This window comes from Hyaena hyaena, unplaced genomic scaffold, assembly GCF_003009895.1.
Source record: "Hyaena hyaena isolate Hyena2069 unplaced genomic scaffold, ASM300989v1 scaffold_632, whole genome shotgun sequence".
NCBI lineage: Eukaryota > Metazoa > Chordata > Mammalia > Carnivora > Hyaenidae > Hyaena > Hyaena hyaena.
This window is the reverse complement of record NW_024081263.1, coordinates 1,002,440-1,022,227: the sequence shown is the minus strand read 5'-3', so window position 1 is coordinate 1,022,227 and position 19,788 is coordinate 1,002,440. Positions and strand designations below refer to the sequence as shown.

The window sequence follows — 19,788 nt, the reverse complement described above, 5'->3', positions numbered from 1 at the left end:
GGGCTTGCAACTGAGCTGCTCTGCGGCCGCGTCAGTTTAAGCCTGTGAATTAGGTGCACAGCTTGGTTCCCAGCTTCTGATACTGACATAAACAAATGCTTATTTAATACGTGTAAATAAAGAGCAGGGGTGGCGGCAAGCCCCGTAGCCTTCTAGCAGTTGTCCCCGCCTATTCTCTTTCACTTCCGGGTCAAGGAGGTGTGTCCAAGAGAAAGGAGGAAGCAAATTCCGCCGGCATTCCCACGCCTGCCACAGTTCCTTCGTACGGCCCTTCCTTTCTCGGGAGGGTCTCTTCATCCCGGAGTCTCCTCTTTATGAAATCACTTAATCCCTGGCTTTACTATTTCCACATCCTCTCCCTGATTAGTCCTGTACGTTTAAAGATAGAAAATTACTACAGAGAAGAGACTAGTAAAACTCATTCCCGGGGGGCGTTCTGGAGAAGGGTAATTGACTGCCTTCTTAAATCTGCTACCTAAATCAGTTGTTTTGCTCCCATCTCCAGAGCTTCAATTGCTCTTTCACTTGCAAATTCCGCAAGAGCTCTAGGCGACAAAGAGTTATGGAGAAGCGCCTGCAGGAGGCTCAGCTGTACAAGGAGAAAGGGAACCAGCGTTACCGAGAAGGAAAGTACCGAGATGCTGTAAGTAGGTACCATCGAGCTCTGCTTCAGCTGCGGGGTCTGGATCCAAGTCTGCCCTCCCCGATACCTAATCTAGGACCTCAGGGCCCGGTCCTCACACCTGAACAAGAGAACATACTGCATACCACCCAGACAGACTGCTACAACAATCTAGCTGGTAAGAACAGGGCTGAAGGGTGGGTAGAGTATCAGGGCAGGCACATGAAAAATCTGTGAACATTGGAAAAAACCACGGGTGTGCTTTTCTGCTCTCATGCAGTTATTCTGCCATGAATCGAAATACATTTCCAATCTACGGGGCTCTAAATGAGTTTCCGTAGAGCCATACTTCTTCAAACTTAACCTTAACTGAGCCCCCTCCCTAGAAATTCCGATTTAATGGGGCTGATTGGGGGAGGTACTACCGACTTGCGTTTCTAACAGATTCCCAGGTGATGCTGATAGGCTTAGGGAATTTTGCACGCTCTAGAGAAAACGCTGAACTTACGTTTAGGGCGTTGTCTCTTTGATATTTATAATAGAGGAAAGAAGGCATTTGCTCCAGCTGGTGGCGTAAGCCATTATTAGATGTTTTGGACAGCTTTTTTTTGTTTTTCTCCTTCCTTTAAATCGGCTCTTGGATAAGGAAGATCGCCCATCTCTATGTGAACTTGGCTGAAGAGATGGATGCCAGAATCTGTATCACTAGGATTAGTCTAAAAGAAAGGACACTTCCTAGGTCTGTCCTATAACAGGCAAAACAGAGAGCTACTTAAATTATTTTGGAGTTTCTGAAAGCATTCTAAGGGTCCCAGCCGAGGCTATGGAAATTATTAGGATTAGTTTTTATACTTCGTAATGGTTGTTTAAAAATGACTTTTTTTTTTTTTACTACGTTAGTTTTCTGCTATGGTTTGGTGAAAACCTAGCTTTTTTAAATACTTTTTTAAATTTATTTTTGAGACAGAGACAGAGTGTGAGCAGAGGAGGGACAGAAAGAGAGGGAGACTCAGAATCTGAAACAGGCTCCACGCTCTGAGCTGTCAGCACAGAACCGCATGCGGGGCTCAAACTCACAAACTGGGAGATGATGACTTGAGCCAAAGACAGACGCTTGACCAACTGAGCCACCCAGGCGCCCCTACAGTGTGTATCCAGTGCTACCCTCAGACTCAAATAACAATAGTTATTATAGTAGCTAGTGTTTCAGTTTATTAAAGTCAATTACTTATTGGGTACTGAGGATAGAGAGGTATCATAGGGCAGATAAGGAGGGCTGCTCTCATGGAACACGTTTTCAAGTAGGGAGATGGACAGTGAACAAAGGTAACATATTGTATTGGAAGAAGGTAAGCGCTGTGGAAAGGAATAAAGCGGAAGATGGGTGCAGGGAGTGGCACAGGCAAGGGAATGTTCACTTTTAAAGAGAGTGCTCAGCCAGTGTCTTCACTCTCCAGGTGGACCTGAAGTCAAAGACAATGGCTTAGCCATTCGTAGAGCCTCCACTTGGGAGTGCTTGAGGAATGCTCCACAAAGACTTACTGAATTCGCCGTTTTCCCTTATTGAGTGCCTGTAACACATGGGGCAGCTTAAGTGCAATACCTCTCACCTTCAAATTCTGCAAGGTACTTGTGATTATCCCCATTTTACAGATAAGGAAAGGAGACCGTGTCACTGCCGAAAATCCTCCAAGGGCGTCTCGTTAGACTTGGGGAAAAAACCCGAACTCTGACCCTCACCTGCAGGGCCTGACGTCATCTGGCTCCTCCAATACACTGAGTTTGCAAAGTGCATTTCTGCCTTCCAGCTTTGCAGGATTTCTTCTTCCTCAGCTAGAATGCCCTGTCCCTTGAATGAACCTTGTCATTCAGATCTCGGGTCAAAAGTCACTTTCTACGAGAGGCTTCTCTAATCAAGCGTGACTCTTGAGTTCATTCACTCTATCCCAATACAGTTCTGTTTTCCTCAAAACAACGTAGAAAACTCATTTGTTTATTGTTCCTTTTACTTGGGGACTAGGATACAAGTAGTGTTTACTCATCAAGAGGTCTGTCTTGTTCGTCTTATCCACTGCTCTTGGCTCTCCCCAGTCTGTGGTCAGTATTTCATAACCAATTGTCAGATAATGCATGACACTACAGTAATGGGTTAAGTATAAACCATATGACCACTTGGTGGGGATGTTGTAGAAGGAATGGAGACAGAAGCCCAGGCCCTTTAATGTCCTCAGAAGGCCCGATTCTCCTTTCTTCTCAGCACCATGATTAAATAATACTGTTTAATTCCTAAAGTCATGAAATAAGAAACACATTTCCCTTCTTAATTACAGAAAGGCTGAGCATTGTCTCCTAAACAGATTTGGATTTCAAAGCCCCATTCTGTCATCCAAGGGAACAGTGAAAATATATCATCATTAAAAACGATGGCTTGGGAATTAGAGAGTCCTTGGTTCAAATTTCTTATTCCCCCTAGAAGCTGTAGGGTCTTCGGCAAGTTCCTTTATCTCTCTGAACCTTGATTTCTTTGTCCACTAACTGGAGATAGTAACACTTAACCAGTTTCATAGAGTGGATGAGAAGATTAAATGAGATAATGGGTTTAAAAAAAATTTTTTTTTTAATTTAATTTTTATTTTTTTAAATGTTTTATTTATTTCTAGGAGAGAGAGAGAGAGACAGCGTTAACAGGGGAGGGTCAGAGAGAGAGGGAGTCACAGACTGAAACAGGCTCCAGGCTCTGAGCTGGCAGTCAGCACAGAGCCCGACGTGGGGCACGAACCCATGAACCGCGAGATCATGACCTAAGCGAAAGTCGGACGCTTAACCGACTAAGCCACCCAGGCGCCCCTAAAAATTTTTTTAACTTTTTGTAAAAATGTTTTAACTTTTATTTATTTCTGAGAGAGAGAGAGAGAGAGACAGCATGAGCAGGGGAGGGTCAGAGAGAGGGAGATACAGAATCTGAAGCAGGCTCCAGGCTCTGAGCTAGCTGTCAGCACAGAGCCCAACGCAGGGCCGAACCCACAAACTATGAGATCATAACCTGAGCCGAAGTCGGACGCTCAACTGACAGCCACCCAGGCAACCCTAAATGAGATAATGTTTTATTAAGCACAAAACATGGTGCTGTTTCCTCTCACAATTGATGGCAGCCATTGTTGTTTATAAAGCAGCCATACAATCATTGTGGTTAAATGGAGGGTTCCAGACAGAGAGCCTTGGGTAGAAGAGAAACAGTGAAGAAGAATTTAAAGTATGTTCCAGTTTATAGCTGGGCCTAACCCAACAGTAGGCACATAATAAGCATTTGGTAGATAGTAAAGTCCATTAGAAGGCATGTAAAGCTTTTGTTCACTGGTGCGTCCCCAGTGCCTGGAAGAATGTCTGGCACATGGTACACATTTCGATGTATTAGTTGGATGAATGAATGTTGTTGGTATTGTCCTTTGATGCAGCCTTGAATTGGCCAGTAGAACATAATGTAATAAGCCCCTCTTTGCTCTTCTGTCTCCTTTTCATTTGGCCTGTTAGCCTGTCTCCTTCAGATGGAGCCAGTAAACTACGAACGAGTGAAAGAATACAGTCAGAAAGTTCTGGAACGACAGCCTGATAACGCCAAGGCCTTGTACCGGGCTGGAGTGGCCTTTTTTCATCTGCAGGACTATGACCAGGCTCAGCACTACCTCCTGGCTGCTGTCAGTAGGCAGCCAAAAGGTGAGAGAGAAGGGGATGGAAGGGGTAAGGACAGATAAAATTGTCCTGCTGAGGTGGTACCTGTGGAAGGGGGATTTATTTTACTTCTTCAATTTATTGAATTTTTTAATTTAAAAAAAAAATTTTTTTTTTTTTTTTTGAGAGAGCGTGAGCAGGGGAGGGTCAGAGAGAGAGGGAGATACAGAATCTGAAGACAGGCTCCAGGCTCTGAGCTAGCTGTTAGCACAGCCTGACGCGGGGCTCAAAACCATGAACCGTGAGATCATGACGTGAGCTGAAGTTGGATGCTTAACCGACTGAGCCACCCAGGTGCCCCTGAATTTTTTTAAATGTTGGTTTATTTTGAGAGAGAGCACGCACACGGGCACACACACCAACAGGGTACAGGGCAGAGAGAGAGAAGGAGGGGGAGAGAGAATCCCAAGCAGGCTCCACACTGTTGGCGCAGAGCTCAATGCGGGACTCAATCTCATGAACTGTGAGATCATGACCTGAGCCGACATCACGAGTCGGATGCTTAACTGATTGAGCCACCCAGGCGCCCCTTGAATTTTTTTTTTGGAATAGGTAATAGTATAGTCACATAGTTAAAAATTGAGAAAGCATGGGGCGCCTGGGTGGCATAGTCGGTTAAGCGTCCGACTTTCGCTTGGGTCATGATCTCACGGTTCGTGGGTTCGAGCCCCACGTCGGGCTCTGTGCTGACTGCCAGCTCAGAGCCTGGAGCCTATTTCAGAGTCTGTATCTCCCTCTCTCTCTGACCCTCCCCTACTCATGCTGTCTCTCTCTCTCTCCTAGAAATAAATAAAAAAATTAAAAAAAAATTGAGAAAGCATAAAGAGGTGTTTGAATAACCGGCCTCTATTCCTGTGTTCTTGCTTCCACAGGAAAGCAATATTGTATATCCTCCAGAAGCATTACGCTTCAGCAGGCATATACACCATCTCCCTTCCTTCCCCCAGTGAAAGAGATTTAAAGCACTGTTTTTCAAGTTTCCGTTCCAAGATTGTAACTGACTAGGATCTATATTCCAATCAATATACTTGATGATCTTCATTTCTGCCAGTTCCCCAGCCGGGGCTGGCCTTTGCTTTAGCTATCATTTTATTCTTTAGCCCCGCTAAGCCCAGGTATGACCTAGAAAAGGGGCAAGCCTACCTAGAGAGAATGTGAGACTGGGGTACTTGTTTCCAAGGCAAAGATACCATGCAGTGGTACCGACTCACTCCTTTGTTGGTGTTTCAGCACTGAAAATTCTCTCCCATTTTGCATTCTGGCTTAGAGTGGCTACTACATGCTAGAAGTAGAAGGTCCCCCAGTATAACAATGCAGCAAAAATGCCCTAAATGAATGGAGGGGGAGAGGGGGGAGACTCCTGGCTGGCTCTGTCAGTGGAGCATGTGACTCTTGATCTCGGGGTTGTGGGTTCGAGCCCCCATGTTGGGTGTAGAGATTACTTAACAATAAAATCTTTAAAAATGTTTTTTCTTTACATTTATTTACTTTTGAGAGACAGAGTGAGACAGAGCATGAGTGGGGGAGGGGCAGAGAGAGACGGAGACACAGAATCCAAGGCAGGCTCCAAGCTCTGAGCAAGTGCTCAGCACAGAGCCTGACACAGGGCTTGAACCCAGGAACTGTGAGATCATGACCTGAGCCGAAGTCGGACACTTAATCGAATGAGCCACCCCAAAAATCTTTAAAATCAAAATAAAAGAATGGGAAAGCCACTGTGAGTTAACAGACATAAAACATGAGGCATTTGTTCATGTTTTTTATCTTCAAGAACACAGATGGACTGCCAACCATGTAGAGTATCTTTAGAGGCTCTGCTGTGTCAATAACTTTTTCTTCAAGCTCCTTTTCATTATCAGATTAACAACCAGCCAGCCCTGACTGTACAGAGATTTTTTTTTAAATTCAAAGTGGTATTAATGCATGAGATTTACTATTGCAAAGAATAGTTGTGATGTATTTAGATCTTAGAAGGATTTTTCAAATCAGAAGTATGTGTGGGGTGGAGGGGATGGCAGTGGCTTAGGAGGACCCTAGGCTTGCTTCGTCCCACAAATGCAGCTAGAGAACTATCAAATCATCCTCAATACCCCAGAAATCAACCTGAGGTCTGGCAGAACAAACTCCACAACTGAAGACAGAGAAGAGGCCACATGGAAGATGGGCTAAAATAGCATCTAAATGCATATACCCGCTTTTATGTGTGTTTCTTCACAGGAAGATTCCTGGGCTCTGGAGAGGAAAAAATACTCTGCATATTTTATAGATATGAACAAACTTATTTTCCCAGAGAATGTTTATTCTGATACTTACACACACACACGACTTTCAAAAAAAAAAATTTGTTCTAGAATGATCTTAATATCTGCAGATGAGATCTCCAAAATAAACCCAAATGATTCTTTCCAGATTCAGAAATCTGGTCCTCCTTGGGGCGCCTGGGTGGCTTAGTCGGTTAAGCGTCCGACTTTCGCTTAGGTCATGATCTCGCGGTTCGCGGATTCGAGCCCCGCGTCGGGCTCTGTGCTGACTGCCAGCTCGGAGCCTGGAGCCTGTTTCAGTCTGTGACTCCCTCTCTCTTTGACCCTCCCCTGCTCACGCTGTCTCTCTCTCTCTCCTAGAAATAAATAAAAAACATTAAAAAAAAAAAAAAAGAAATCTGGTCCTCCTCAAACCTACTATAGGAAGTCCTTTGCAAGACTAGAATCTTGATTCAAAATGGTACTGGTGGTTTTTATCATTTATCTGGAATGTCATTTGTAGTTCTCTGACCCTATTGCTGTAAAATAACCTGATCTCTAAAGTGGGGGTAAAAATGCTAACTTGCATAGGCCAGTGACAATAACTTGGTCTTTCCCCTGAGTGTTTATAATCAATATGCTTGTTTTGAACATTTTAAAGGGACTTGTTTATTATTTTTACCCATGCCGAAAAAATATCTGACTCTATAAAAGTAGAAGTTGTTAAAAAAAAAATTTTAAAAAAGGAAGTGTGTGAACAATCCTTTCCTACCGCAAGGTGTGATCATGTTCTAACTGTGTCTCCTAATTGCCTCTTTTGCCCTATTCTAAGACGCCAACGTCCGGAGGTACCTCCAGCTAACTCAGTCGGAACTCAGCAGCTACCATCAGAAAGAGAAGCAGCTGTACCTGGGCATGTTTGGTTAACAAAGAAGAAAGACACTCCTCTACTTTAATTTAGATGAACCGTTAAAGACCCATGATGGGAAACCTGAGCCTCAGCAAGAGAAATTAACCCCATACCTCTGACCCAGGCGGATTTGTTTTCTTTCTAGCTCCGCACAAACTCTTTGGCGCTTGTGCAGGCTGTCTTTTTTTTTTTTTTTTTTTTTTTGGTCTGTCCATCTATGTATTTGTATAGCTTTCCATACGTGATATTTTTGGGGATATTTGCCTTGAGAAATACAATCAGCTATAGGTGGAATTAATCCTATCTATGGCATAGATTTTAATGACAGATGTTAGATGTATCCATATACAGGGGAGAAAGCTCGTAAGGATGAAATCATGATAGCAAAGAGTTTTTTCTTTGTTTCCTCAAATGCCCAAAGCCAAAGTTGCACAGGTTACAACCCAGGAAATATATATTTTTTTGTGAAAATAGACAGCTACAAGTTGGACCCACGTGACTTAAACAATTTGAAATTAATCAACTTGATTAAATCATTCCTTACTATTAATATTCCATGTACATTCCGATCTCCCTCCCCCAAACAAAAGCATCTGGTTCCTATTTTTTCTGGTGATAATTTTAGTCCCTGCTATTGTTGATTCTCAGATCAGACAATATTCTTATTTATTTTTTTTCATTAAACTCTTCTATCTTAATGGGGCGCCTGGGTGGCTCAGTCAGTTAAGTATCCAACTTCAGCTCAGGTCATGATCTCACAGTTCGTGGGTTTGAGCCCCGCATTGGGCTCTGTGCTGACCGCCAGCTCAGAGCCTGGAGCTTGCTTCAGAGTCTGTATCTCCCTCTCTCTCTGACCCTCCCCTGCTCACGCTGTCTCTCTCTCTCCTAGAAATAAATAAAACATTTAAAAAAAAAATTTTTTTTTAAACTCTTCTATCTTAAAACCTTAAGTCAAGCATTTATGTATTTAATAATTCTTCAGCCCTCGTGCCAAAAAAAAAAAGTAAACATTTTCATTTCTTATAGGTGTATATCTATAGTATGCTCCTATCTCTAAAAAAAACAAGGGCACAAACAGATTGCTGTGTTTTCTTGAAACAATACCATGAGAGAGCAGGAAAAAACATCAGTCTGTTCTTTACCTGTCACCTTGTATTATGCAAAAGCTCAGTTCCTTACAGAGGAGGGAAATGATGAGGAAGAGTTCTCCTTCCCTGGTGCTTAAGCTCCCCATAGAACTTTCTGGAAGTTTTGTCCATGCAGGCTGTGGATCTGGTGCAGTCATGTCTCAGTAGGAGGCTCCATCAACCAAGAGCTGCTCCTTTACCATTTTGTGCACTTGTTGTGAATAATGTCCACAACGTATACGGCCTCTGCCTTAACGAGTAGAGGTAGTAGCCATGTGTCACTAGCCATCACATAAGAACAGATTTCAGAAAGAACAATAAAAAAACCCCTAGTCCTCAGTCTTGCCAAGTGTGCGTGAGTCAGTGCCCCCTCTCCCAGTGAGCCAGCCTCTGCCCTGTGTCTCCCATACCCTTCAATAATACAACTTACAACAAAAAGCTTTTCAACCAAATAATCTTGTCAGTCCAAGGACAGAACTAACAAAAATAGAATATTTCTCTCCTTTCCCAAGCTGCTTACATTTCTAAGCCTAGGTTGTTGACAGAATTATGTCATGATTGCATGTTTGCTTTGGACAAGTTTTGCTTTCTGATTTTCTTTTTTTTTTTTTTCCAAAGACTTGATGTTACACTAAGCTATCTTCTCTGCATCGATGAGGAAAAAATAAAACTGATATTCAAAAACGTATTTTAGATCAGGCAGTATTCCTTCATTTGTATGTAGATAATGGACTGACCTATATTTTATTTCCGGAGCTTAAGCCTACTCCCTTGCAGTTAAAAATCATTTAAAAAATAAAAACGGGCGCCTGGGTGGCTCAGTCGGTTAAGCGTCTGACTTTGGCTCAGGTTATGATCTTATGGTTCGTGGGTTCGAGCCCCGGTTCGTGGGTTCGAGCCCCGCATCGGGCTCTCTGCTAACAGCTAACTCAGAGCCTGGAGCCTGTTTCAGATTCTGTGTCGCCCTCTCTCTCTGATCCTCCCCTGTTCATTCTTTCTCTCTCTCACTCTCTCAGAAATAAATAAAACATTAAAAAAATTTTTTTTAATTAAAAACAAAAACATATTTTAGAAACATATTGTACTGATCCTTTTATCAGCACTGCTAAGGGACAAAGTGGTCAGTCTTGCATTTCAGTCTTCATTTTGAAGGCCAGCTTCTAATGGAGATGTTAATGGACAGGAAAATGGACAAAGATAGGCAGTCAGATGTGGGTGTGGAGGAGGTCTGGCAAGCCCGCATCCTGAAGGAAACAGCCAGAGGATACCTAAGTCTAAGTACTCAGAAGTCTGGAGGAGGAGTGTGCTTACCTTACCAATCCCTCATGCATGGAGTCCACGCAGAATTTCAGGGTGTGACTGAAGAGAAAACATTACAGATGTGAAGGTCCATACTTAGGCACATAAGGGACAGTTGAGAGCAGTGTCGCCTGAACTCCTACCCACTACCTTTATAATTTTGCCAAAACTACATACTACCTATACTATTGTTTTCAACATTTTATTTAAAGATACATTTTTAAAGAAAACTTTGGACAGAAGAACACGTTGATGATACCAAGGGGATATACTCAGCAAGCTGTAGACTGTAAGACAAGTAACCCGATTTCTTCAATAAATAAATTACAGGGAAAAGAAGAGAGGAACTTACAGATTAAATGAGGCTTGGGGCGGCTGTTTGAGCATCTGACTCTTGATTGTGGCTCGGGTCATGATCCCAGGGTCATGAGATCGAGCCCCATGTCAGCTACTGTACTGAGCATGGACCCTGATTAAGATTCTCAGTCTCAGGGCGCCTGGTGACTCAGTCGGTTGAGTCGGTTTATTTGGTTCAGGTCATGATCTCGCAGTTTCTGAGATCGAGCCCCATGTAAGGCTCTACCACTGACAGCATGGAGCCTGCTTGAGATTCTCCCACTCTCTCTGCCCCTCCCCTGCCCATGTGCATGCTCTCATGCTCTCTCTCTCTCTCTCAAAATAAATAGATTCACTCTCTCCCACTGTGCGTCTCCCCCCACTACAGCTCGTGTGTACACCTTCTCTAAAATTAAAAAACAAAACAAGGCTTAAGGGGCGGCTGGCTGGCTCAGTCTGAAAAGATGTGACTTGATCTCGGGGTCACGAGTTCAAGCCCCATGTTGGATGTAGAGATTACTTATAAATGAAAAATTTTAAGGCTCCTGGGAGGCTCAGTTGGTTAAGCATCCCACTCTTGATTTTAGCTCAGGTAGTGATTTCATGGTTCATGAGCTTGAACCCCAAGTCAAGCTCTGTTAAGAGCACAGAGCCTGCTTGGAATTTTCTCTCACTCCTCTGCCCCTCGTACACGGACAGATGCGTTTTCTTCCTCTCAAAATAAAGAAACTGAATAAACTTAAAAAAAAAAAAAGAAAAACCTTTCAAAAGAATGTTGAACTAAATTACAAAAAAAAAAAGGCTTAAGAGACATTAAATAAATGTGACTCTACTTTGGACTGATTTAAAAAGAAAACAACAAAGTTTATGAGAAAAAAAAAAAAAAAACCTTTCAAAAGAATGTTGAACTAAATTACAAAAAAAAAAAAGGCTTAAGAGACATTAAATAAATGTGACTCTACTTTGGACTGATTTAAAAAGAAAACAACAAAGTTTATGAGATGGGGCAGCTGGTTGGGGGTAGAGATTACTTAAAATCATTAAATAAGTGAGTGAATAAAAGGTTATAAGATAAGCAGAAATTTGAATAAAAATTGGTGCAAGGGGTGCCTGGTTGGCTCAGTTGGTGAAATGTGTGACTCTTAATCTTGGGCTCGTGAGTTCAAGTCCCATGTTAGGCATTGAGCTTACTGGGGTAAAAAAAAAAGGTCAGGGAGATGAAAAAAATGAATTATTATCATTTTGTTGAGTGTGATCATGGTATTTGGTCTTTTTTTCTTTCCCAAGGGTTCTTACAGAGATGAATACCAAAATTGCTTACTATAATTGGGGAGGGGACTTTGGAACACTTTATATCATTTCCCAAAGGAAAAAAAAAAAACAAAACAAAATGTAAAAGTAAGTATATTTTACAATAAAAATAGTACATGACCAGGTAAACCATCTTTGGAAACATTGGCTTTGGAGAAATTAAGATTGAAATCCAGGGGCATTTGGCTGGTTCAGTCGATAGAGTTTATGACTCTTGATCTCGGCGTTGAGATTGAGCTCCACGTTGGGCATAGAGATTATTTAAAAACAAAGTCAAAATCCAATGCCAAGGACTGAAATGGTGACTTTTGTGAAGCTAAGCTTGGCCGAATGTCCAGTGATTGAAGAGACAATAGACAGCAAGTGAAGCCATACACTTATAAAATCGCCAGTCAAGAAAAGAATTGAAATCCTGAATTAGAAATCTATCTCTAAAGCTAGAGAGCAAAGAGTGAAACTTAAGTCAGCTTATAGCTCAAAAACAATTCTCAGGTGAAACTCTTAATAGGTGGAGCCTGGCGCATACCCTCCTCAAAAGAGGCTGATTTGGGCTCAGTAGAAAGCAGCATTATCCAACAATTAGGGCTGTCCAACAATAGACTAGGTTTCCTTTGGGGATAGTGAGTTATTTTTCTTTTTAAAGATTATTTAAGTAATCTCTACACCCAATGTAGGGCTTGAACTCACAACCCCGAGGATCCATTGTTGGACCAGAGGTTAGATGAGCTCACCTGTGGTTCCTTGACTTCATGGTTTAGACCATCGAGAGCAGTGGAAACGAGAAAATTCTCTATTAATCATACCTCTGCAGACCAGCAGGAACTCTTCGGGCGTCCAGCAGAGAAAGTGAGACAACTGTGGCCTTTTGCGTTGGCCGCTGCTTTGAACATCTTTTTTTTTTTTTTAACTTTTTTTATAGTTTATTTATTTTTGAGAGAGAGAGAGAGAGACAGAGCATGAGTGGGGGAGGGGCAAAGAGAGAAGGAGACACAGAATCCGAAATAGGCTCCAGGCTCTGAGCTGTCAGCACAGAACCTGATGCGGGGCTCAAACCCACTAACCGCGAGATCTGACCTGAGCCGAAGTCAGCTGCTTAACCAACTGAGCCACCCAGGCGCCCTGCTGCTTTGAACATCTTGCAGATTCTAATTGCCATCTCCATGAGGTGAAAAATGCATCTTATGCTGGGAACCGAAAGCAGGTGCCTCCCCTTGAGGACACTCTCACTAAGTAACAGATCCACGTGGCTGAGACAGTGACAATGGCAATGGTTTACGTTCTCAAGACTGTCTGGAGAAGTTGTATACATTATATACACGCGTAGACACAGATATTATACCATGCTTTTAGGAACTAATGTTCTGAGACAATGGAGTTCTTCTATGTCTCTCCACATATAATTATCTATGTATAATTTTTATATTCTTCACATACCATAAAATGTACCCTTTGAAAGCCAACTGACCGTTTTTAGGCATTTTGATTTGATTTAAAAAAAATTTTTTTTATAGTTTATTTTTGAGACAGAGAGAAACAGAGCATGAGCAGGGGAGGGCCAGAGAGAGAGGGAGACACAGAATCTGAAACAGGTTCCAGGCTCTGAGCTGCCAGCACAGAACCTGATGCGGGGCTTGAACCCACGAATCGTGAGATCATGACCTGAGCCGAAGTCAGACGCTTAACCGACTGAGCCACCCAGGCGCCCCTATTTGATATTTACTCCAGGAAAGACTGGAAAAGCTGCTCCACTCGGCTAGAACAACTCATTGTGTGTGCATGTGGATCTTGTGTTATTACAACAAGTAGTTAAGGTAAGAGTGTATTTGCACAAATTAAATTAGCCATTTGGAAGACAAACTAAAAGGTTATTGCAACACGAGGAAAGCGAAAGGCATAGAATTCATTCAGCCATGAAAATGTTAACTGTCAACGTTTGCTTCCCTTACTGCCCCAGATAAGGAGCTTTTCTTTGGCCAAACCTTCTTCTAATTCAAAAACAGTAGCTTGCTGGCAAGAGCTCACAGTGCTGGATGTGACAGACAAATCCAAAAAAAGAGAAAAGAAATTCAGAAAATTTACTTGTTTCCATCTTTCTTTAAATTTTCCTTCCTGTGTTGGTTTTTTTTTTTTTTTTTTTGCACTCAGTTCTTCATGTGCAGGAGAGAGAAGGGTTTTTCTGGAGCCCTCTTACCCCATGGCCCTATTCTTCATACACATCGGGGCAGGCCCTTCTCTTACATTCCCAGAACCCACATCAACACTCTAGACTCCTTATTTCTCTGCTGTCTCCACTGCCAATAACCAACGACCTGTGTGACCACGGCTGGGGAATCGGACTTCTCTAGGCTGTCCTCATTCTTTCTAGGTAAGGGAGTTGGACCAGAGGAATGATAAGATTCTGTCTGGAGTTTCTCGCTTTTAGTTTTTCCCAAGTGCCCATCCTGTCCATACCACAAGCCCACCACCCTGGAGCTTCATGCTTTCTGCCTTTTGGTTCCCTATATCTTCAGAGACCTCATTCATATTATGACCCACAGGCAAGAATGTCAAGTAATCAACACAGCATCTGTTGTTGAAACAGTCAGCCAAAGATCTTCTATGTTGGAAGTAGAGGTAATGGGGTAAGGGAGCGAAGCCAAACACTCAAGAGGACAAAAGAGAAAACTAGTTGTTGGTTAATTATCTTCACCCATGTTCCAACTCAGCGCTATGCGCATGGCATTGGAAGCCCTGACTCAAATTCTGGCTTGCCCCTTCACTAGCCCTGTGACCTTGAATAAGTTAACTTTGATTTTTGAGTCTCGAGTGGGGGCACCTGGATGGCTCAGTCAGTCAAGTATCTGACTTCTGTTCAGGTCATGACTTCGTGGTCCATGAGTTCGAGCCTCACAGCGGGCTCTGTGCTGACAGCTCAGAGCCTGGAGCCTGCTTCAGATTCTATGTCTCCCTCTCTCTCTGCCCCTCCCCCCTCTCACCCATGCACACGCTCGCTCGCTCTCCCTCAAAAAAATAAGCATTGAGTCTCGAGTGTCCTTGTCTGTGGAAAAAGGAAAGCGAGGGGTGGAGTGGGGGAGGGGTGCTCACACCTCATAAAATTGTTGGGAATTGAGTATTTTTTCTGAAGTCCTCAATACAGCCCAGGACACAGGAGCTCAACTACAGTAACCCATCATCCTGTAAGAGTCCCTAATTAGCACACTTCCCCTAAGTCAGGTCAAGTCTACGGTTGCCCTTTGCCCATCTCCCTTTTTCCCTCAGAAGCGTCCTGACCGACTCCTGTACTCCTGGTACAGATGTCGAATTCCTAAAAGAGCCACAGGAGAGTCATGAAAGAATCAGGAGGCACGCGGGTCTGGGGAATAAACCAGCCAACACCAGTTCAAAGAGATACTTTCACTGCTAGCTTTATGGTCCGGGATGCAGGGAGAGAAGTGATTACACCTCAGCAAAATTCCCAGTGCCCTTGGAGAAGAGCTGATTGAGACGCAAGGCCCCATAGGGTCCTGCTGCCTGGCTGGGCAAAGGACAGGCGACAGGAATCTTCAGCCTGGGCACAACGTTCCTTCTGCTCCCTTCTGCTCCCCGCACTCCCCACCCCGCCCCCCGCAGGGGAAGTGAGAGGCTTCCACCCTGGGCTGCCCTCTGATGATGGGAAGAGCAGGCCTGGCCTCGGCTTCTGCTCTTTGGCGCCATCAGTTCTTGGGGCCCAGTACAAAATCTTTGGGTGGCCCTCCACCACCGCTGTTCTGTTTGTCTGCGGTAGGGGAGCCCTGGAGGGGCTGCACTCCCAGGAGGGGGCCCGCCTCTGGATCCGGTTTGCTGCGTTTGGCCAGGTCCTCGTTGTGAGCCTTGCGGATGTGGCGGTATAAGTCCCCTGACTGCGTGTAGCTGCGCAGGCAGTAGCGGCACTCGTAGGGTCGCTCGCGTGTGTGCACGGTGGCGTGGCGCCGGAGTGTGTAAGAACAAGAGAAGGTCTTCCCACACGTCTTGCAAGTGGGCACATCCTCCGTAAAAACTCCAAAACTTCCCGGGCTCGCTTCGTACTCAGAAGGCAGGTAAAGTGGCTCGTGCAGGGCCGGGGGCGCGGGCAGGGGCGAGGTCACCAGTCCTCGGTGATACTGCCCTGGGCCTGGCAGCAAATGGTAGGGTAGGTGAGGATCTGGGGGCAGGAAGTGGTCACTGGGCCCCACCTCCTCCAGTCCCGCCGCCCTGGGCTCCTCAAAGGCCTCGGGCTGCGGGGGCTGTCCGCCAAACAGGGCTCCCCCAGGTGGGAAGAGTCCCTCAGGCCCCTGAGGTGTCTCTGACACCTCGGGCTCCTCATCAGAAATCACAATAGCTTCGACTTTCACCTGGACCAGCTCAGCCTCCGCTGGTGCTGGAGCCTGGGATGGAGCCGGGGCCGGGGCCGCCGCTGGAGCTGGAGGGTAGAAGCCTTGCAACGGCGCTCCAGCACCCCTGGCTTCCACCATCCTGAGACCCTCGGTACCCACATCGAGGGGAGCCAGCGGCTCCACTGAAACTGCTGGAAGGCCAGAAGAGAAGTAGTTGGCAGGAATGGTCTCTGTGGAGCTACTGGGGCTGGCAAGGGAGACATCAGCCACTGGGGGAGGGGGGGCCCGTAGATGTGGGGGGTCAACCTCCACGCCAGGCTGTGTTGTGTCCGCCCCACCGGACACCGGCGGCTCATCTGGAGGGCAGACGGTCGGTGAGGGAGCCGCAGGGCCCTTCCACTCCCCTTTGCCCCAGTGGCCTGATGTCTCAGCAGATGCCAGCGAAGGCTGGGGGCCGCGGGGAGGGTGGGACAAAAACTCCAAACTAGGGGGCTGCGAGTTGGTTTCCTCCTCCTTCTTGGTACTGTCTGCCTCTGCCAGGGCCCGGGCTTGCAGGCGCCGCTTACACACTTTAACGATGTCATTCATGTGCAAGTAGCTGGCAGCGGCCAGCACATCCTCCACGGGGGTATCCCCCCTCAGGGCCAGCTGGCCGGCATACATAAAGTCCAGAAGCAGCCCAAACGCTGGGGCTGTGACAATCTCATTGTGGATGCACACCAGATCCCTCTTGTCCAGTTCCCGCTCCTTGTAGAAAAGCTGGAAGAATGGGCTGCAGGAGGCCAACACAGCCCGATGGGCCAAGAACTGGGTGCTACCCACCATCACGGTGCAGTCACAAAGGAAACCCTGGGACCGCTGCTCTCGGAGGCTCTGCAGCAGCTGCTGGCTGTGTTCTGGGAACTCCATAGCACCCCACGGAGAGAAAAGGACCCTAGAAAGGTCCCCACCAGTGGCTCCCTGGGAAGAAAGGACAGTAAGTTAGGGCAGGTGGCCTCCCCAGCAACCTTAACGACAATCCTGAGCTATCACTGGCCACTCCAAAGCCTCTGGCAACACCGTCCTGACCCCAAGACGCCCGCTTAAACCACTACCCTTGTTTCTCCTAGGTCACACCCAGTGGTCTCCTTTTAGCTCCACCCCCTCGGCACAGCCTTAGCCGTAGGCCCCGCCCCCGCTCGTGAAGGCCACGCCCCGGAAGTCCCGCCTCCGAACCAGCCCCCGCTTCCTCAATGCCCACCCGGTGGCTTCCAGCAGCTCCTCCAACTAGGAGTCTCTTTTGCTTCCAGGCCTTCCCGGGAGATACCTCCAAGCCCCACTCCAGGAACTCCCCTGAGCCTCTCTCTCTCTCGCATTCCAGGAGCTAAGAAGTCCTAGGGTGGGAACTAGCAGAGAAAGCTGATCCTTCACCCACCAGCGAGCAGCCACCGGCGAACTCCGCCCCTTCCCACCTTCTCAGTTTTAATTGGCTCAAGTTAGCCGTCCCTCGGCACGGATTGGCTCAGTGTCCACTAGCCATCCCCCCGCTCTGAGTGGCGTCTGCCAGGGAGTGCTGGTGGCCGTTGCTCAGGCAGCGAGGCTCAGGATTGGCTGGCGCTCCTGTCCTAAACTTTTCCTCCTCGTCCCGCCTTCTTTGCCTCAGAGACCTCTTGATTGGCTGAGCTTCTCCATCTACCTGAGGCGGTAGGAGGGCGGGGACCGGCTCCATGGAGATGAGCGTGACGCCCTCTGGGCGGGGCGCGCGGCCCGCCACCCCGCTGAGGGTGATGCCCAGGGCAACCGGGAAAGGGAGAACCGACAAACTGGTGTAGTACCCAGGGGGCCTGACTCCTGTCCGGGCTCTGCCGTAACGGCGGGCAATAGCTACGCCTCTGTGAACTGCAGGTGTCTCTTGAAGGTCCCCTCTTCCCTCAAAAATGATAAGATGCCTTTTTGCTTCACTATCCCCAATCTGATGGTTCCAGGCTCCTGGCTCAGTAACGATGGTGTCTGAGAACTGGCAGCTGCACGAATGCTCTCGTGGGGTCCTTAGCCTGATCTCTAGTCAGTTTACAATGGAGAGTAATTAGAGTGCCCTTCTCTGGGTCTGGAGCAGCCAGAGGTGCTGTTGGAAGGGAGGGAGTGGGCTCAAGGCCCTAAAATTTCCCAGGATAGGAGAAAAAAGTGTGGTTAGTTTAGTTTTGCTTTTTAAAGTAGCCTCTATGTCCCACGTAGGGGCTGAACTCAGGACACTGAGATCAAGAGTCTTATGCTCCACCAACTGAGCCAAACAGTTGTCCCCAAAGCGTGGTTACTTCTGAGGAAATGTTTTGAGAATGCTCAGGCAACCAGAGGAAAGGGCTATAGGTTGAGAGGCAAAGATACCTGCCTCTTCTCTGACCAGGGCAATGTGTTGACAGGGTTACTGTGGTTGTTACTTAGTGCCCTTCAACTACTATGCACCCCTTCAACCACCACACTAAGCATCTTCCCTTTGTTCTGCAGCCAAGCCCTCCAAAGAGATCGAGCCAGAATTAGGGACATTCATCAGCCTTTCATCCTTGTACTAGAGGCCTGTAGGCCAATCTGGTCTCAGCTTGAGACCCCCATGTTTTCAAGAGACTCTTCCAAGCCATACAATATTGTATAGGAATTAAAACTAACATGAGCAAACTTTTCATGTTATAAAAAATAACTTGTATTTTCAAAACCAAAAAATATATACAGGATAATAGTGCATTATTTCATATCTTCCCAATTTTCTTTAATGTCTGGCTTAATACAAGACAGGTGGATTCTCACATCTGCTTGTGCTTTCAAGCTGTTATGAGATTTTGTTTTGCTTATGTGAAGAAAATTTGACCTCACACAGGTATGAATGCATGGAATTTCCATTGGCCATGGGGAGAAATTTGTATTTTATTCAGAGGGTAGTGGGTAGCCATTGATGTGGGGTTTTTTTTTAAATATTTTTATTTATTTCTAGGAGAGAGAGAGACAGCTTGAGCTGGTGTTGGTTTTAGAGAGAGAGGGAGACACAGACTCCGAAACAGGCTCCAGGCTCCGAGCCGGCAGTCAGCACAGAGCCCGACGCGGGGCTCGAACCCACGAACCGCGAGATCATGACCTAAGCTAAAGTCGGACGCTTAACCGACTAAGCCACCCAGGCGCCCCTGATGTGTTTTAAGTAGAGGAGTGTTCTGATATGATTCTGGTTTTCATTTATTTTCCCTTCCCCCCCCCCCCACTTATTTTCTACTTTTTTAAGTAGGCTTCACACCCTGTGCAGGGCCCAATGAGGGGCTTGAATTTACTATCATTAGATCAAGATCTGATATGAGATAGAGTCAAATGCTTAAATGCTTAACCAACCAAGCCACCCAGGTGTCCCATGATTCTAGTTTTTAGAGGCTTATCCTGGCTACTCTGTGAAGTAGGGGATCAAAGTGGGAGCAGGGAGGAAGATATGGAAATGATCCTATGGAGATAATGGTGCTTTGACAAAGACAGTGGTGGTGTAGAAATACTGGGTCAAACCAGTTTCCTCATTTTGCTAAAATGAGGGTAGGAAATTAAGGACAAGAAAAAAAAGGAATGGGGGCACCTGCGTGCTCAGTCACTCAAGCCTTGGACTCTTTTTTTTTTTTTAATGTTTTATTTATTTTTGAGAGAGAGAGAGAGAGAGCAAGAGAGGGTCAGGGAGAGAGGGAGACACAGAATCTGAAGCAGGCTCCAGGCTCTGAGCCAGCTGTCAGCACAGGGCCCAACGCAGGGCTCGAACCCACAAACCATGAGATCATGACCTGAGCCAAAGTCAGACTGTTAACCGACTGAGCCACCCAGGTGCCCCAAGCCTTGGACTCTTTTGATTTTGGCACAGGTCATCATCTCACGGTCATGGGAT

The 19,788-nt window shown here is 46.0% G+C and overlaps 2 protein-coding genes across 6 annotated transcripts; one reads left to right on the top strand and one right to left on the bottom strand.

Annotated features, from left to right (window-relative positions):
* The first annotated feature begins 208 nt into the window (after nt 1-208).
* Nucleotides 209-8,212, top strand: TTC9C (tetratricopeptide repeat domain 9C). Of its 3 annotated transcripts, none has more exons than XM_039257649.1 (4): nt 209-371; nt 506-800; nt 4,154-4,336; nt 7,424-8,212. In XM_039257649.1, the coding sequence occupies exons 1-4, from the start codon at nt 315-317 to the stop codon at nt 7,516-7,518; spliced, it is 630 nt and encodes a 209-aa protein (XP_039113580.1). In that variant the 5' UTR covers nt 209-314; the 3' UTR covers nt 7,519-8,212. The 3 variants fall into 3 exon arrangements, with proteins under 3 accessions (XP_039113580.1, XP_039113581.1, XP_039113582.1); XM_039257650.1 differs by having other exon boundaries at nt 216-262; XM_039257651.1 differs by lacking the exon at nt 209-371 and having other exon boundaries at nt 560-643.
* Nucleotides 8,213-14,952: 6,740 nt separating this feature from the next.
* ZBTB3 (zinc finger and BTB domain containing 3) lies at nt 14,953-17,408 on the bottom strand. Of its 3 annotated transcripts, none has more exons than XM_039257652.1 (2): nt 17,146-17,408; nt 14,953-16,865 (listed from the first exon to the last, which is right to left on the bottom strand). In XM_039257652.1, exon 2 carries the CDS (start codon nt 16,812-16,814, stop codon nt 15,267-15,269), a length of 1,548 nt encoding a protein of 515 aa, XP_039113583.1. In that variant the 5' UTR covers nt 16,815-16,865; nt 17,146-17,408; the 3' UTR covers nt 14,953-15,266. The 3 variants fall into 3 exon arrangements, with proteins under 3 accessions (XP_039113583.1, XP_039113584.1, XP_039113585.1); XM_039257653.1 differs by having other exon boundaries at nt 17,212-17,408; XM_039257654.1 differs by having other exon boundaries at nt 17,320-17,408.
* Between the last annotated feature and the right edge of the window lie 2,380 nt (nt 17,409-19,788).

What these genes read in the sequence shown, in the direction of transcription:
- TTC9C (XM_039257649.1), top strand. Translation starts at nt 315, where the DNA reads ATGAAATCACTTAATCCCTGGCTTTACTATTTCCACATCCTCTCCCTG. An exon ending in TCCTCTCCCTGATTAGTCCT is followed by an intron (nt 372 to 505) that starts GTACGTTTAAAG and finishes TCCCATCTCCAG; the next exon opens with AGCTTCAATTGCTCTTTCAC. An exon ending in TGTCAGTAGGCAGCCAAAAG is followed by an intron (nt 4,337 to 7,423) that starts GTGAGAGAGAAG and finishes CCCTATTCTAAG; the next exon opens with ACGCCAACGTCCGGAGGTAC.
- ZBTB3 (XM_039257652.1), bottom strand. Translation starts at nt 16,814, where the DNA reads ATGGAGTTCCCAGAACACAGCCAGCAGCTGCTGCAGAGCCTCCGAGAG.